The sequence below is a fragment of the Euleptes europaea genome, chromosome 11 (assembly GCF_029931775.1).
Source record: "Euleptes europaea isolate rEulEur1 chromosome 11, rEulEur1.hap1, whole genome shotgun sequence".
Classification (NCBI taxonomy): domain Eukaryota; kingdom Metazoa; phylum Chordata; class Lepidosauria; order Squamata; family Sphaerodactylidae; genus Euleptes; species Euleptes europaea.
Window position 1 is genome coordinate 8,675,591 of NC_079322.1, and position 19,122 is coordinate 8,694,712.

Genomic DNA, 19,122 nt, shown 5'->3' on the forward strand with positions numbered 1-19,122 from the left:
TTACTTCGTGTTATTCTTTTGGTATTTAATTATTGTCCCTATACATTTTGCCACAGACAAGAACAACAGAATCATTTGTATCTGATAGTAGCCACGTCTCCTGTGCCCTCGTACTGCCAGATGCCTGGTTAGACAGTTCCATATTTTTTAAATAAAGGAGTAATTAAACTGGCCCTCGGCTCATTAAATATAGGACACTCCATGATCATATGTCTGATAGTTTGTCATGTGAGCATCTACATGTTCTATTTGAGTACGGCATTTTTTTATACCAAGGAGAGCCTGTATGCAAATAAGCATTTAGTCATAATTTGCTTATAACTTTCAGCATTTTTTCAAACCAGCTGTTAAATAATAAAGTACAGGTAGAGTAACAGCCTTATCTTTACCAGACAGCAGATAGATTAAATGATAGTCATGAGAACAAACAGGAAAGTGTGAAATCAATGGAGTAATCTTATAGAAAAGTATAAATCACAACTGAATAAAAAATAGGTAAGCGTTTCTGTCTTTGCTTTCCACACGGGCAGACTTCTCTGTTTGACTGGGCTATCTAGGAATCTGCCAAATAGTTCATTGAGGATAAGGCATTGTGTCTGGCCAAGAAGAAAAGTATTTGAAAGGTTGGAATGGTTAAGAATTCTAGATAGTCTGGTAGCACTGGAAAAGATGGGGTACTCTGTCCCCAGGAAGAGGGTGCGCATCATGTACCATGCTCTAGAGGAACTAACCAGTCGGTGGTCAAGATCCCTGTAGCCTCCTTGGTTTAAAAGCTGCCTTGATTTAGTCCAGCATAAATGCATTTGAATATATATTTTTCCCTCTCAACTCCTCTTGTCATTCATCTCTGCTGACTCTACTGAGAAAATAATCATTCTATACTTCCCCCACATTTGCTGTGGATGGCAGTGGGCCATTTTTTCTATGAAAGAGGCAGTCTGCAGAATAAAGGCCTTTCTTATTAGTATCTGTTTTTTTTCAATGCATGTGTAATCTCTTTAAAATGCTTGCTATGATTTCTTTATTTACTTCATTTATACCCCATCTTTCTTTCCAATGGGAACCAAATGTGGCTTAATGTTACACTCTCCCATTCTCCATTTTATTCTCACGTCCATGAGGTTAGGCTGAGTGTGTGTGACTGGCCCAAGGTCACCCAGCCAGCTTCCATGGCAGAGTGGGGATTCGAACCTGGGTCTCCCTGATCTTAGCCTGACACTCTAACCACATGGCCTAGCAATTGGTGTGTTACACCAAGAGCCAGCGTGGTATTGTGATTAAGAGCGGTGGTTTGGAACGGTGGACTCTAATCTGGAGAACCGGGTTTGATTCCCCACTCCTCCACATGAGCGGCGGATGCTAAACTGTTGAACTGGGTTGGTTTCCCCACTCCTCCACATGAAGCCAGCTGGGTGACCTTGGGCTAGTCACAGCTGTCTTAGAGCTCTCTCAGCCTCACCTACCTCACAGGGTGTCTGTTGTGGGGAGGGGAAGGTGATTGTAAGCCGGTTTCTTCCTTCAATGGTAGAGAAAGTCGGCATATAAAAACCAACCCGTCTTCTTCATTTCGGCTACCGTTTTCACAGAATGCTCCGTGGTACATGCCATGAGTTTGGGTTTGGGGGCTGCCTTGTTCCACGACGGTTTAAAGCCAGCAGCAGAGTGTGGATTTTTGTCAGTTCAGGCTGAGTCACTTGCGTAACTCTTGGCTCAGCCCAGATCTGTTTTTTATCAAGTAATCTCAACTGGATCCTGGTAAGCGATCACAATGGAGTGCCAAAATGTGTGAGCCTTGCCCCTTCTGACTAGGATAATGGTTGGTGTTGCAGCCTTCTATGCGCTGGAACTTCAGGCAGTTTAAGAACAGGGGCAGCTTAGTGGCTGTGCTACAAATGGTTTGAATTTCACTCGGCAAGGAACTCACTTATTTGGTTTGAATTTCACTCAGCAAGGAACTCATTTAGGTGGGTAGAGGACAGCCACTAACTCTTTTTATTGCCCTGACCTGGATGGCCCAGCTTAGCCCGATCTCATTGGATCTTGCAAGCTAAGCAGGGTCAGCCCTGGTTAGTATTTGGATGGAGACCAACAAGGAAGTCCAGGGTCACTATGCCGAGGCAGGCAATGGCAAACCACCTATGATCGTCCCTTGCTATGAAAACCCTACTGGGTGGCCATCAGTCAACTGAGACTGGGAAGCACTTACTACCACCATACAGGTACATTATTCCTCTGAGAGCCGGGATTGGTTCTTCCTCAGTGGCAAGTCCGGATCTGTAATGGATACAACAGTCCTTCACAGGCCCATTTCAGAAGTTCTGTATCTCCCTTAGTTATTCCTCATCCTCCACTTGTACCGTTCTGTTCGTATGCATTTGGCAAAACAGCCAAAGAGTGGCAGGAGACAGCCAGGGTTTTTCAGAGGTTGGAGAATCTTGAACATTTGCAATGAAGCAACTTACAGTTAGGATCTGTAAGATATGGCACGGTCCCACACATTGCCCATATTTTGTAAGTGACCCATATTTGCAAAACAAAAATGCAAACGTGTTTAATGTCTTTAATAATGTATACGAAAAGACGGCCAAATGAGCATATCGCCATTAGAAATCTTATGCTTTCAAAAAAAACATCTAGAGAATTCCCCTTTGTTTAAAAAAGCTCCCCATTCCCACGTAAACTGCAAATCTGAAGTACCCATCTTGAAAATTTCAGTGGAGAAGATTCAGTTTTAACACAGGACATTAGTACAGACAACTCACCCCATTGTGTTTTGTTGAATTCATTCCTACTATCTAAGCCACCAAAATTGTACAAATTATTATTTAAAAAAGGTGATTTAAAAAAATAAATGAGAAGATCACAATCAATTGCTTACAAAAACTGGTTTTCACAGCAAAGATTAAACTTGAGAAAAGTGACGTCTTTCCCAGTTGGACTCCCGATAAGCAGCCCTTATTGCAGCAACCCTTGATACAAACTTGGCAGAACGCTGTAATTCTGGTCTCTCCCACTGGCAGCCGCAAAAGATTGTCCATATCCAGCGATCTTCCACTGCGTACTTTTGCTGGTCTCTCCATGAGAAGTGCCTCCAGCACAAACGTAGCCATTACTGGTTCCGTCCAAAGAAGAACTTGGAAACAGCTGCTCTCGCCTCTGAGCTGCTAATTCTCCAGCTGTTCAAACCTGGAGTATAAACTGAAGAAGAAGCTCCTCTTAGGGGCCAACACTGAGTGCAGAGAAAGCATCAGTGTGGGCCTCAGAACAACTCCTAGGCCCTGGCATTTGTTACCTGCCCACCCATTGACTCAACAGGCAGCCAGTTAGCTTAAGCCCTGCTGGCTGCCTTCACATATTCACCGCCAGCAGGCGGAAAGCTCGTCACAGCTCTACCTTATCACAGAACAGGGAACTGCAATGTCCAATTTGCACTTTGGTCAACAGCACCAAATCAGTCGTTATCTTGACATCTCAGCATTGCAGAGTCTTCGGTATTAACAGCACCCTCTCAAAGGTTAAAAGGAGCAAGCTTGCTTACGCTGCCAAGGGATGAGCCCCGCTTGTCTTGTCCGACTGTGTCTTGTCCGACTGTGATACAGCCAGCAGATCTCTACAGAACTAGCGGTCCACCACTGCCGAAAAAGTGCTTTGTCACATGCATCTGGTGGTGTAACTCAGTACTGTCCCATTGTGAAATTCCTCTAGAAACTCTTCACAGGTAAGACCATCTCGGTGGAAGCTGGCCATTCTTGATGTGGTTCCTCTAACTGCAGTTATGGGCCGAGTGTTCTACGGAGCAAATAAAACCAAAAGTCAAGCCTTGGCATTATTCCCTGCAGAGATGCTTTCCGTAAAGCTAGAGAGAAGGGCACTCTGCCACCTCTATGAGATCCAAAGGAGCCACCCTTTTGAGATTGCCGTTAGCCCCACCCTGACTCATGACCTTGGGTTGGATTACCCAAGCCCTTGGTGTGTGTGTGTGCCAATTATAACTTGGGAAAATCCTGGAGATTTAAAAATAAAATTAAAAATTAAAAACTAAATATAAACAATCCAATTACCACCTTCTTTGACTTACAGTTTTCTATTTTCTGATTATATTTGCATATCTAACAGTACGTTTCTTACTTACATTCTTACATTCTATTTCTTTTATTGGTTATCAGCTGTATATTCAAAGAATACTTTCCATTTTCAGAGAACGCAGAGGTTGACCTGTTAAGCACTAAAGATGTTAATTTAGCCACAGTTGCATATTCTGAAACTTGTTTGCCCATTCAGTTACATCTGGATATTCCTCTGCTAACTTGTTTGCCCATTCAGTTACATCTGGGTATTCCTCTGCTTTCCACTTTCTTGCATAGACTACTCTTGCCGCTGTCACCATATACCTAAATAATTATTTGTATACTTGTGGCATATTGTTTGGCGAAATGATTAATAACATGCTTTTTGGATCTAGCATAAACTTAATTTTCAGTATTCTTTGCATTTCATCATGTATCATTATCCAGTATTTTCTCGCCTTTCTGCAAGTCTCCCACATATGATAAAATGTTGCTTCTGTATTGTGGCATTTCCAACATTTCCCATGAGAACCCTTGTTAGCCTTTGCTATGTCATTAGGTGTTATATGCCACCTAAAATACATTTTATACCAATTCTCTCTTAACATTTGGCATTCTTAATTTCTTTTGACCATAGATTCTCCCACTGAGTCATATTTATAGTTCCTCCGAGGTTTCGCACCCATTTTATCATACAGTCTTTAACTTGCTCTGTTTCAGCTTCTTACTGTAACAACAGTTTATAGATGGGGAAATCCTGGAGATTTGGAGGGCAGGGCCTGGGCATGGAGTAGCTTGGGGAAGGAGCTCTGTGAGGATATCTTGTCACTCTACGAGTTCAGTTTCTCCTAGATACTGTATCCTAGGATATGCTATATCATAGAGTCTGCCCTATGAAGCTGCCATTTCCTTCACAGAAACTGATCTCTGTAGTTTAGAGTTCAGTTGTAATTCTGGGAGAGTTCATAGAATAATAGAGTTGTAAGGGACCACCAGGATCATCTAGTCCAACCCCCTGCACAATGCAGGAAATTCACACCTCCCCCCCACACCCCCAGTGACCCTCCCTACTCCATGCCCATAAAATGGCCAAGATGCCCTCCATCTCATGATCTGCCTAAAGTCATAGAATCAGCATTGCTGACAGATGGCCAACTAGCCTCTGCTTAAAAACCTCCAAGGAAGGAGAGCCCACCACCTCCCGAGGAAGCCTGTTCCACTGAGGAACTGCTCTAACTGGCAGGAAGTGCTTCCTAATGTCTAGACGGAAATTCTTTTGAGTTTCCACCTGGAGGCTGGCACCCCCACCTATTGCAGGTCTCCTGCAAGGGTCAGTTTAACGTAGCCTTCCTAGATAGAAGCAGGGCAGAAACAATTTTTCTACTTAGTTTTCAGCCTGCCTGGCAACAGATATATACAGATGGGCCCTTTAGGAATCCATGCCACAAGACCTATTCTGAATGGAGGCTTATGGAAGATGCTGGCCGGGCCCAGAATTGTCCACCAGGTAGAACGGGTGGCGCCTAGAGGGTCATAAGAGGAAGGAAGAATTCAACGGTCACCAGGATTCCAGGCGAGCCGCATGCTCACAGACGGAGCAGCCAAGGAAGGTGGGAAGGAGGCGAGGTGCTGCCTGTTTTGGTTCTTCACCAAAGAGAGAAGATGGGAAGAGAGAAGATGGCAGATTGGCTGGCCGAAGAAAGGAACAGAGCTTCACAAGGTGACTGGGACAAGACCAGCACAATAAGATGGGAAATGAATTTTGTAAATAAGATTATTTCTTCTCTCTACATTAACACCATAGGAGGAACGTTTTAAACCGAGGGAAAATGTTACTCTTCTGTTGATCTTTTGTCAGTGAGACATTTTTGCTCATAGTATGTTGTTCCTAAATGTAATCAATGGATTTAATCCCGGTTCAATATTTCTTTGTTTTGAAACTCGGGCCTCACATCAGTCATTCTGCCCCCTCCCAAAAAAAACCCTCAGTGGGCACATGTTTGCCAAGGTACGAAGAGAAGGGGGGTGGGTGGCGGAATGGCTGTCTGGATTAAAACTGAACACACGTGAAGCTGCCTTGGACCCTTGGACCATCACAGTCAGTACTGCCTACTCAGACCGGCAGAGGCTCTCTAGGGCATTTTACCACAGGCCAAACAATCCCAGGCCAAACATTGAGTTCTAGTGGTGGTCAGTTCCCTTTACAGTTCAGTGGAACTGGTTCTTAGTGATTCTTATGAAAATGGATTTAGAATCCAACCCAAAGTGAGATTAATTATGCAATGGTCAAAAATCTGTCAGTCAAGTCTCATGTGGCCCTTTTGTTAAAAAAGGTAAAGGTCCCCTGTGCAAGCACCGGGTCATTCCTGACCAATGGGGTGACGTCAAATCCCGACGTTTCCAAGGCAGACTTTGTTTGCAGGGTGGTTTGCCAGTGCCTTCCCCACTTTTGTTTACTAAGCAGTTAAAGCCTGAAAGGGGAGGAGGCTGAAGTTGGTTCCCTATTCCCAGTTTGTTCCCTATTCCCAGTTCCTTATTCATATTGCCTAGTTCCTGAATGATTTTGAGGACAATTCAAAAGCTCTGCATCCCAAAATATGGATTGGACCACCATATATCATACACCCCCACATTTAAGGTGGTGGTCCAATCCATATTTTGGGGTGCAGAGCTTTTGAATTGTCCTCAAAAACATTCAGGAACTAGGAAATATGAATAAGGAACTGGGAATAGGGAAGGAACTGGGAATAAGTAACCAACTTCAGCCTCCTTTAAAGGAGTGATTCAGCATCAGAAGAACAGCTATTACGGAACCACTTTGTAGATCTTACTACTATGATTTTCAGTATCTCAGGTTAGCATTAAGGCCAGATAACTAAACTAAACTATTGGTTGTCCTTTCCGGCTGCTGACCCTTTGAACACAGGACATGGTAAATCCTAAATTTGTCACTTACTCTGATGCTGGCAGCACTGCAACTTCCAAATGTTTTGGTTGTCTTACTTCAGATAAATCCTAAGAAAGAGGAAACAAACAGGGTGAACTTGTATTAAAAACAGAACTCTTATTAAATATTAGAAAGAATCCAATGGCAAAAAAAGTCATAAACAAGTGATGCAAATCATCCAGTTTCTTCCCACAGGAAGTGACGCTGTATCTTTAACTGTACTTACAACATGAAATCATAAAAGAAACAGAGGATTTCATAAGTCACCAATTGTACATCATAGTTTAAGAGCTTTCTACTTCTTGTTTACAGTTTAAAGTGTATCTCCCTTATTTTCTGGGCAGTCGCCAGGTTTTCTCAGCTTATTATGCATTAATAATCTTATTAATACAACGCAGAATGCCACCAAGGAAAGGTATGGCTCCGTTTTCTTTCCACTCTTTTTCTATTGTATAGATTCTGTTTATTTAAAGAAACAAGTCTACATCCTGAAACAGGAACCAGTCTCACAGTGGTTAGAAAAATATACGTGGTCAAATCCCATCTTTGTACTTATTATAAAGTCCAGAGCCAGCATGGTGTAGTGGTTAAGAGTGGTGGTTTTGAGTGGTGGAGTCTGATCTGGAGAACTGGGTTTGATTCCCCACTCCTCCACATGAGTGGTGGAGGCTAATCTGGTGAACTGGGTTGGTTTCCCCACTCCCACACATGAAGCCAGTAGGGTGACCTTGGGCTAGTCACACTCTCTCAGTCTCACCTACCTCACAGGGTGTCTGTTGTGGTGAGGGGAAGGGTAGGTGATTGTAGTTTTGTTAAGGGCAAAAGTGTCTATGCTAGTGACTATCCACTAGAAAATAAGTAATAATGGCCAGGATCCTATAAACTGCAGAGGGCTTGGGTGGGAACATATATTTTCCCCCTGCAAAAGTTGTGCCAATGAGGGTTGACTCAAAAGCCTAACTCCTTTTGGGCTCAAAAGGCGCCATTTTGCAGGCATCAAGATATGCCTGCAAAATCACTGCTTGCTAGGTAAATGCTGGACTTTAATATGCTATATTTTTAATGTCTCAGAGTTAGATAGTATGAATGATTTTTATACTTTTATAATTACTTTTTTAGATATATTATATCGCACTTGATCAGTATTTAGGCTTGTTATATGTTACTGTAATTGACCAAGTTTATCTCTCAATTGAAATTGCCATATTGTTTTTGTATATCAAACGGTTTACCCTTCCCTTTTTTCCTTTTTGTATCCCCTTAATTATAAAATAAAACTTTTTTTAAAAAAAGATATGCCTGCAAAATCATGGTGGAGCCCCGTGGAACTGTATGGGGAGTTCCATGGGGTTTAAGAAATGGCCACCTCCGGCCACCACGGAACCACCTCCACCCCCACTCAGGAATGGGCTCTTAGCTGAGAAAAACCTCATGTGTTAGTTGGGGCCTTTGTGAAGGAAAGGCCGTGCCATGTTTATTTCTAAAGACTACACAGAGGAGATGCTCCGGAGGACAGAAAATGGCAAGATCTTACCTGTAAGGGTTCCATTCTGCTAGAGCCATCAAATGTTCCTACCACGTTCATTTCTTGAGATGTAGTACTGCTTCTGGGTCGATGTCGAGTCATGTATTCATACGTGCTCAGCTTCTTAACCACTGTGCACAAAGAAGTTATTTGTACTTTTTTTTAGCTTGAAAAAGCCCAAGTTCCTTAGCATGGCAACTTAGAGCGGTGACACTAGGGTTGCCAACCTCCAGGTAGTAGCTGGGGATCTCCTGCTATTAGAACTGATCTCCAGACTACAGAGATCAGTTCACCTGGAGAAAATGGCCTCTTTGGAAGGTGGACTCTATGGCATTATTCTCCACTGAAGTCCCTCCCCTCCCCAAACCCCACTCTCCTCAGGCTCCACCCCCAAAATCTCCAGGTGTTTCTCAACTCCAGGTGCTGGCAACCCTAAGTGACACCAAATTCAGCAGAAGTGCCCTTAATTAGGTACAATCTGAATGAAGTATCCCTTATGCGGCCTGGCAATCTTACTCAAACTAGCAAGACAGCTGTTGTTGTTATGCGTGTGGGGGGGTGCGTATATGCAGGAAGAGCTTCCCCAGCAGCTGGAATGAAAGGCGACATTTGCTTTTCCTGCAAGGGAGTCTCCAAATGGGGCAGTTTACACCCACCCACCCCATGAACGGCATCCTAACTGCCCTTAAGAAAGATCAAGTGAAAGGGGCATGCACCCCAGACTCTGCTAAGATGGCTTGCTAAGAAAGGGAATCCAGCCCTGGAGAATCCATCCTGTGCTTATCTGGAGACCCAACGTCTCTGTTTGTGTCTGGCCTCTTTCTTGGCCCTGTCAGAATGGTGGGAATTGACGTTTATCAAGAGAGAGGACTGGGAAATCAAAGAATGAAGTAGAAAATCTTTCTGCGCAGTGTACTGGTTAAGAGTGGTGGTTTGGAAGTGGTGGGCTCTGATCTGGAGAACCGGGTTTGATTCCCCACTCCTCCACATGAGTGGCAGAGGCTAATCTGGTGAACTGGTTTTGTTTCCCCACTCCTACACACAAAAGCCAGCTGGGTGACCTTGGATAATCACACTCTCTCAGCCCCACCTACTTCACAAGGTGTCTGTTGTGGGGAGAGGAAGGGAAGGAGATTGCAAGCAGGTTTGATTCTCCTTAAAAGGTAGAGAAAATCGGCATATAAAAACCAATTCTTCTCCTTCTACATTTGCAGGTTTTAAGCACATGGGCCTTTGGGCATATTATGCACAGAGGTAGGCATCTGGCTGCATCAAAGGCATGATTGTGTGCAAGGTGCACAGGGAGGGAAGATGTGCTCTTAGTTCCCCACCACACAGGAGGGAGCTGCCCAGGAAGGGCACCCTCCCAGGTGCCCCAGAAAGCTTGTAGACTCACTTCAATGAGGGAACGGCTATCTGGCCTCAAGCTCTCGGGGTTAGTGTTGGGAAGCTAGCTGAGCTGCAAGGGAGGTCAAGAACAACTCGCCAATTAATCGACAGCAAGCTTTGCTTAGATGCAGTTCCACGGTGGGAAACGAAGTAATGCATTTTCATGACATCACGGGCTCTTGGAAGCATTTTACTCACAGAGGTAAAGATGGAACAGTAGCAAATGTCCAAGCAGAAGGAAAGAGGCAAGCCCCAAAAGCAGAGTTAGCACTGCTATAGACATGATTGCGACTGCTGTCGTCTCTGCTGGAGCGACAGGAAGGAAGACCAACCAGGTGTCATTCCCACCAACACCTACGGGAGCGAAAGAGAGAGGGAGGAAAATCATTCCACTCTAGTTCCACATTTCCCCTAGCAACATGGGCGGGCTTTTAAAACTTCTTTTCTATGGGCCTATTTGGCCCTATGGGCAGGCATAACTGAATGAAGGCATTTCTGCTGAAACGTTAGCAATGCGTGACTGATGCCTGGGCAGCTAAAAGGTTTTTGCGAAGGCTTCGTCCAGGACAGTATCACGGTAGGAAATAAGCATGTTAAAAGACTTTTAGAATGGCATGGGGACAACCCTTTTCAACACGTCTGCAGAAGAACAGCCAGATCTGAGTCCAGGACGGAGCACCTTAGAGACCAACAAGATTTTTGGAGCATCTGAGCAACAAAAGACCAACGGAAGAATGGAAAAGAAAAGGGAAAACTTACTTGGATTATGTGCAACTGTAATTTTTAACTGTAGCACATAATTGTTAAATTGAGTAGCAACTTAATAGTATAGTATGTTATTATAATCTTTATAATGAATCTATATATAGATAAAAATGCATTGATACCATAGATTAGAAGAATAATACAAGTAAGAAATAATCATGTAATTTGCTTTTATTTAAGTACTAAGTAATTGCAATGCAGGAGCCAAGGTGGTGGTATTTCAGTTTCTAATAAATACTAATAAGCACATTTACAAAGATAGAAAGTAAGGCTGAAATTTAGAGTAATGCTTTAACAGATAATAGATCAGATTAAATTGAGGCACACTTGATTTTATGTTAGATTTTGTTTGTATGTGTGTTTTTTGTATTTTGTGGGGGGGGGCAAGAGACTAACAGAGGCAAGAGACTAACAGAGGTGGTTTGCCAGTGCCTTCCTCTGCACAGCAACCCTGGTATTCCTTGGTGGTCTCCCATCCAAATACTAACCAGGGCTGACCCTCCTTAGCTTCTGAGATCTGATGAGATCAGGCTAGCCTGGGCTATCCAGGTCAGGGCTTTTTGTATTTTACATAATTTTAAATAAAAATATTAATTAAAAAAAGATTTTTGGAGCATGACCTTCCAAGAGTCAAAGCTCCCTTAATCAGATACTAGAAGGAATGGAGTTCCCTGCGTCCTTATGTAACAGTCTGAAGGGGGGGGGGCTGCATCCTGACTCCCTCCTTTGCAACACCCCTCCCACCTGTTACATAAGGACCCAGGGATCTCAGCTTCTAGTTGTATCTGACGAAGAGAGCTTTGACTCTTGGAAGCTCACGCTCCAAAAATCTTGTTGGTCTCCAAGATGCTACTGGATTCAAACCAAATTTTTTAAAACAACCTATCTATGTTCTGTTCATTGACAGCAGACCCAAGAACTTACGGTTTATTTCTTAAAAACTGAGGTTCAATTCAAGGCAGAATGTTGGACATCTTAATACCGACTTTCTCCTTTGCTAATGCTTTCACCTAATGGAAATCCCCATTGAGACTGAACACAACAAGCTCTCATGCTAGCTAATGGATGGGGTGCCTTTGGTAGATGGCCAGGGAGCAGAAGGGAAGCAGCTGGTACAGTCTCGCCTGGCGGGTGTAGGTTGCTTGGGCTCCCCTTTGCAGAGCCGTCCAGCTGGCCTTTGCTTCCCTGCATCCTGATCCTACCCCTTATAGGCCATTTATGCAGGGCTGTTTCCTCGTGGTCACCCCGCCAACTTCTTTGTGGCTTTGCTTTGATTATGCTTGCATTTTCCGACCATCAGAGATCACCTCGCTCTCCCCATGTGTTTTTCCTGCGTTTTCTGGATGCTGGCTAAACACAAATCCAGAAAATGCGGGCAAAACATGGGGAAAAGTGTGGGTAGAGCAAGGCAACCTCTGACGGTTGGAAAATGCATGCATAATCAAAAGCATAGCCCTGAAGAAGTCGGCAGGGTGACTGTGAGGAAACAGCCATGCATGAATGGCTATACAGGGTTGCCCATGCAGACAGGTGTTCTGTGTAGTTCTCATCAATGTAACACCTCCCACAATCAATACCATTAGCAGCAAATTCTGGAGGAAATTTGTGCGAGACTGACCATGCACTTCTATTAAATGCTGCTGCTGCATTAAATTCAACATTGTTTTCTTTTGAAATTCAAATTATGATTAATATTTTGTCATCAAGTCGCAGCTGCCTTCTGGTGAGCCTGTTGGGTTGTAAAGGCAAGAGACGTTCAGAGGTGGCTGGGCATTGTCTGCCTCTGCGTAGCAACCCTGGACTTCCTTGGCAGTCTCCCATCCAAGTCCTAACCAGGGCCGACCCTGCTTAGCTTCTGACATCTGATGAGATCAGGCTAGCCTGGCCCATCCTGGTCATGGCCATGGAAGGATGCACAACTTTAATTATACCAAAATTAAACACCCATTCCAAACCATTTTCAATACAGCTATTGTAAGGGGTGGGGGCACAGCTCTGTGGCTGAGCATTAACTTTGCGTGCAGAAGGTCTCAGGATCAATCCTCAGGATCAGTCCCATTGGAAATGATGAAGCAGAGGGTGAGGTGAAAGACCTACTTGTGAGGCCCTGGGGGGGGGGGGCACTGCCAGTTAGGCAGAGTAGACTATACTGACGCTGAAAGGCCAAAGATGTCATTCGGTAATGGGCAGCTTCATGTGTGTTCAGGGGAGGTTGGGGAAAATAGTCAAATTAAATTGTGATTAAGAACATAAGAACATAAGAAAGGCCCTGCTGGATCAGACCAAGGCCCATCAAGTCCAGCAGTCTGTTCACACAGTGGCCAACCAGGTGCCTCTAGGAAGCCACTAACAAGACGACTAACAAGACGATTTTATCCTCTCCTTTATTTTTACAGGCACTCTCAAGGGAAGGGACAATTTTACAACCTCATTAAAACCACAGGTAATTTTACCACTTTGTTGGTAAATCCCATACATTATAATGGTTGTGTGGATCAGCTCTAATGTCTATGCATAAAATTTCTGGAACGTTGAGCTGTAATCCCAAGTGATGTTCAGAACCAGAACTCTACGAAATACAGTAGCTTAGCTTGTTAAAGGTCAAACTCAAAGAAACCAGGAGAGCCTTCATTTCAGAAAATACCACCATCCACCACCACCACCTGAATATATACGAAGAACACAAGAAGAGCCCTGCTAGATCAGACCAGTGGTCCATCTAGTCCAGCATACAGTCTCATACAGTGGCCAACCTGTTCCTCTGGAGGGCCAACAACAGGGCACAGAGGCCAAGGCCTTCCCCTGATGTTGCCCTCTTGCACTGGTATTTTTAAGGTTGACTGCCTCTGAATGTGGAGGTTCTACTACTAGACCATTGAGGTCAAAGTGATTTTTAAGTCAGTGGAACAATACTTTCAAACTGAGGAGATGTGCGGAGCTCTGCTGGATTCACAAAATACTGGATGACGACATACAGGACCACCAACATCAGCAGAAAAAGCCCAAGCACAGCCGAAGCCACCGCGTTGAAGAAAAACCTACACATGAAGAGAGTCATGAATATAAAGGTCACCGAAGGATGCACCAGCAAAGGATTATGAAGCTTTTGTGTATAAAAGGTACAATTATTCAACTACAGACTTACAACATTTCTGCTCACCTAGAATGAAAGACGGAGAGCCCTGGGCTCTGTCAGACAAGAGAGTCCAATATCCCAGCATGTGCCAGTCCAATTCAGATTTTAAAGGCTCTGAAAAATGTTTTATGCCTCTTCCCCCCTGGCAATCTTCTCTTTGCAAACTCAGCTCCCCCAGTCATTTTAACATGGCTTCACACTTGCCAGCTTCCCAACACAGTAGGAAATTTATAGGCAGTAGATGTGCCATTATGTGTGAAAATCATGCAATTCCCTTTTTTGTTACGGGCCCTGGCCTGGGTGGCCCAGGCTAGCCTGATCTTATCAGATCTCAGAAGCTAAGCAAGATCAGCCCTGGTTAGTACTTGGATGGGAGACCACCAAGGAATGCCAGGGTCGTTATGCAAAGGCAGGCTACGGCAAACCACCTCTTGCCTTGAAAACCTCATGAGGGGTCGCTGTAAGTTGGCTGTGACTTGATGGCACTTTACACACACACACACAAGATTGGGTGGCTACTGTGGGTTCCAATCACACTGCATCACAACAAGATAGATCCTTGCCCAGTTTTTACACATGATGGCACAGGCATGCACGTTCCAGTATCCTTCCGGAGCAGTGGTTCTCATGCTATATTGCAGGGAATCCTGGGATCCTTCAGAAGCTTCTTGTGGGCTCCTTAGTGAGACAACAAGCTTTATGGGAAGACAGTTTGTCCTCTATTATGGAATCTTCCTCTAAAACAAGGGTCCCCATAAACATAGTGCCCATGGGCACTCTAAAACATAGTGCCCATGGGCACTATGGCATACGCCAACACTTCTCCTGGTGCCCATCACATGTTTTTAGAAAATGGGTGGGCCCAGGTGGATCTTTTGGCCAGCAAGGATTCTGATTGGCTATACAGATTTTTTTTAAAGGTTGCTTTGGCTAGCTGCTATTAACTTACCAGTAATTTTTGCTTCCCACGCAGTTATTTAACCAGTTGCAATGGTGGTCAAAGTCTGCAATACATTTATTGCAGGTACTACAATGTTTGACTTTTGGCCCTCTAGGAGAAAAAAATGCATTAAAGAAATACATTCAGCTGCTGAAAGGCCACATGAACAAATATCATAGACTGATAGCCAGGCTTAGTATTTATATAGCTGATACACCAGGGGTCCCCAACGCTGTGCCCATGGGTGCCATGGCACTCATCGTCACCTTTCCTGGTACTCGCCAAGTGATTTTAGAAAGTGGGCATGGCCAGGTGGGGCTTTTGCCCACCAAGGATTCTGACTGACCTTTGGAGATTTGATTAGCTGTACAGATTTTTTAAAACGTTGCTTTGCCAGCAGCTGCAACCACAGCACAAAGATCTTCACCGTGTGATTTAAGGAAGGCTGCGGCAGCCATTTTGTGGCCGGCCCCACCTCCTGTGGCAGCCATTGTGTGGCAGCCATTTGTGCCTGTGCCCACCACATTGTGCCAGCATTCCAAAGGTGCCCAGAGGCTCAGAAAGGTTAGGGACCCCTGTCATAGACTATGTACGCAGAAGCGATGAGCCACCTAGGATCTGCAACCAGAGAAATCATGTACTAACTTTAGAGTTTAGTCATGTCCCAACTTTTAAAACTGTTGACCAAGTGGAGAACTGCATTGTAAAGGCTAATCACAAGTGCAGGGATATCTGACTGCGGTCAGCAAGTCATCTGGGATAAAAACTGCTGGGAGCTTTCCGGTCTGTTCCTTAAAATCAGGATTCCAAACCGTCTCTCTCCTGCTTTCTGTTCCACACAAGCACATTTGCCAAACCTCCTTTGAGTCTTATGGGCTCCAAAGTCTATCTTCTAATCCAAAGCAGCCTCGCCTTCTATGGCCCAGTACATATTCAGCAGATTGATGTGGTAAATGAACTTTATCTATTTAGTCTGCAAACGTGGAATGCCATTTTTAAAATGCACACCCATATAAAAACCCAGCAAAAAGAAATCAAGCGGGGTGGTGTGTGTGTGTGTGTGTGTGTAAGCCATGCCTTGCTATGCTCAGTTTCTATCATTAGTCCATAAGGTCACTATTGTCTACTCAGACTGGCAGCAGCTTTTCAGGGTCTCTGGCTAGGGTTTCCAGGTGGGAGGCTTTTGGATCGGAGCCTGAGGAGGGCGGGGGTTGGGGAGGGACTTCAATGCCATAGAGTCCAATTGCCAAAATGGCCATTTTCTCCAGGTGAACTGATCTCTATCAGCTGGAGATCAGTTATAATAGCAGGAGGTCTCCAGCTAGTACCTGGTTGGCAACCCTATCCCTGGCAGAGGTCTTTCTTATCCCGTTATCTGGACCTTTTAACTGGAGATGCCAGTTGAACTTGGGACCTTCTGCATGCAAAGCAGAGGCTCTTCCACTGAGCCGCAGCCCTCTCCCCTCTTATTGGCCTTCTCAGTACAGAAAACCTTCTAAGTTACCAAGGAATCTCAGGTTTCCCCACCACACAGTTTAGAGACCACTGATCTAGATCCATCCTCATTTTCTTTTGTTGCCCCTTCTCTTTTCTCATAGATCCTTCCCTCCTCTAAGCTATGGCAGCCGTTTTGTGGCTGGTTCTATATCCTGTGGCAGCCATTTTGTGGCTGTGATGGATGTGGCACTATTGGTATATAGACCAAGAAGGGTTGGTTGGTTCTCCAGACCAGAGTCCACCGCTCCAAACCACTGCTCTTAACCACTACATCTCCCTGGCTCTCAGGAGCTAGCCTTTGACCACCACCCATCATCTAAGCCCACTGCTGCCCCCAAGCAAACATTAGGCAGAGGTGTAGACACTTACAACACTTAAGGGAGGACTTACACTTCGACTTCACAAAGGTAGCAGCGCTGGTTTTGGATCACATGCTTGCATTTGCTGCGGTCAAAAATTGGCATGGGTTTGTTGTAATTTTTCTTGGCCAATACATTTTGATCCGCCGGATCGATCGTGACAGCAACCAGGTGATTAATTAAGTGATACATAAAAAGTAGGCCAATCACCTGGATTATAACAAGGTTAAAGAAAACTAGGAGAACAAGAGGTTGGGCCTTTGTATGCATTTGCCTCTATCAATACCTTCTTTGCAGCTATAAATGACAAAAATAAGGCCTAATAACTTTTGTGGACTATGGAAGATTAATGGTAAGAGACTTTAGGACAGGGGTGGGGAACCTTTTTTCTGCCAAGGGCCATTTGGATATTTATAACATCATTCGAGGGCCATACAAAATTATCAACTTAAAAATTTGCCTGCTATATTTGGTCAAACATTTAGCCAAGAGGCACGACCGGAGACGGCTTCGGGTGTCTGCCACATAGAGCGACTCGCTTTTGAGCTTTGCTGTCCCCAGCTGGGCCCAAGACATTCAGGCAGGGCAGCATCCTTCTGAGCTAGAGACCTACCAGGACCCATGAAGGGCCAGACCAAATGATTTTGAGGGCCTTATACGGCCCCCGGGCCTGACGTTCCCCACCCCTGCTTTAGGACAAGCCAGAATCCTTGTATATTACAAATGTGATGGATATTCTGAAGGTAGTCTTTGCATTTAGCCTAGGCAGGTTGGCTTTATCCCAAATATTCCAATGTATTGTTCCATGTGAAAATACTGGACTCAGCTGTACCATGAGATTTGTGGCAAGAGAAAGAATCCCCAACTATGGCGTGCTTTTACTATCACCAATCAGAATAACGCACCACTACGTTGAAGAAGAAACCTTAATATAAAAAAAATAGCCAAAATTAGAATGCCATATATGTATAATGTTTGGCCGCAAATGTAAAGAAGTCCATCAGAACAGTTTCATAAGGCAAACAACACAGTAAAAGAAGATGGTCTTTTGGAAGTAATCCGTTGTGTCCTCAGACTTCTTCAGTTCCATCTGAATTCTGCCACATACTTACTTAATAACATATATCATAGTAGTATACAGCTTACACATGATGTTTCAGATAGCATATAGCTTACAAGCAGCTTACATGTGTTCCAACATAGGATATCTTACAAGCAGCTTACAACACGTGTTGTAAGCTGCTTGTAAACTATATGCTACCTGAAACATCATGTGTAAGCTGTATGCTACTGTGATATATATTATTAAGTATGTGGCAGAATTCAGATGGAACTGAAGAAGTCTGAGGACAAAACGGATTACGTCCAGAAGACCGTCTTCTTTTACTGTGTTGTTCGCCTTGTGAAACTGTTCTGTGACCATTCTTCAGACTGTATTGATGTATGTATTCTGATGGACTTCTTTACATTTGCAGCCAAACATTATACATATGTGGCATTCTAATTCTGGCTACCTATGTTTTTGTTTTTACTATTACCAAGACAGCTATTGGGTCACCTGCCACTATGGTAATTACAGACACTCTGCCAAACAGCTATAAATTTTACCAGAGAATCAATGGCTCAAATCCAGGTTTGTGCTCTAGTATCAAAGCAGAACATTTCACGTCTATAAATAAAAGGCCTCTCCAGTGACTTTAATAAAAATATGCTTCACTAATTCCCTAGATTCCCCTTTGGGTAATTCAACAGCCTTTAAGAAGCTGAATACTTTGAAACGTTTGTCCCATGAGCTCTGTAACCTTCCAGAAGCAACAGATCTAAATGCTTTCTTTGAGGGTACTAAAAAGCAGCAGCACAAAGATGTGCTAGATCAGGGGTCCCCAACGTGGTGCTCATGGGTGCTATGGTACTAGCCAACACCAAGTGTTTTTAGAAAGTGGGCAGAGCCAGGTGCAGCCTTTGCCTGGCAGAGCTTCTGATTGGCTATTGGAGATTTGATTGGCTGTGCAGATTTTTTTAAAATGTTGTTTTGGCAGCAGCTGCCACCACAGCACAAGGATCTTCACTGGGTGACTACAGGTAAGCTACAACAGCCATTTTGTGGCTCGCTCCACCTTAGGGTTGCTAGGTCCCTCTTTGCCACCGGAGGGAGGTTTTTTGGGCAGAGCCTGAGGAGGGCGGGATTTGGGGACTTCAATGCCTTAGAGTCCAGTTGCCAAAGTGGCCATTTTCTCCAGGGGAACTGATCTCTATCGGCTGGAGATCAGTTGTAATAGCAGATCTCCAGCTAGTACCTGGAGGCTGGCAACCCTACTCCACCTCCTGTGGCAGCCATTTTGTGGCTGCGCCCACCACCCATGTCAGAACTGCAGTGGTACCTGCAGGCTCAAAAGGTTGGGGACCCCATGCTAGATAGAGCAGCATGTGCAAGACTGCAGCTTGATCAGTGCAGAGGGTCTGTAGCTCTGGTTGAACCTGAAGTACCCTCCGAATT

The 19,122-nt window shown here is 44.4% G+C and overlaps 1 protein-coding gene across 1 annotated transcript in view; it reads right to left on the reverse strand.

Annotated features, from left to right (window-relative positions):
• Positions 1 to 5,535: 5,535 nt before the first annotated feature.
• Positions 5,536 to 19,122, reverse strand: part of LOC130484777 (palmitoyltransferase ZDHHC11-like) — a 38,213-nt gene continuing 24,626 nt past the window's right edge. The window contains exons 3-9 of the mRNA XM_056857861.1: positions 16,657 to 16,835; positions 14,779 to 14,880; positions 13,607 to 13,731; positions 10,127 to 10,282; positions 8,549 to 8,670; positions 7,024 to 7,082; positions 5,536 to 5,590 (exon numbers count right to left, since the gene is read on the reverse strand). Of these exons, the coding sequence (XP_056713839.1) occupies positions 5,536 to 5,590; positions 7,024 to 7,082; positions 8,549 to 8,670; positions 10,127 to 10,282; positions 13,607 to 13,731; positions 14,779 to 14,880; positions 16,657 to 16,835 (798 nt within the window). The remainder of the gene's footprint in view (positions 5,591 to 7,023; positions 7,083 to 8,548; positions 8,671 to 10,126; positions 10,283 to 13,606; positions 13,732 to 14,778; positions 14,881 to 16,656; positions 16,836 to 19,122) is intronic.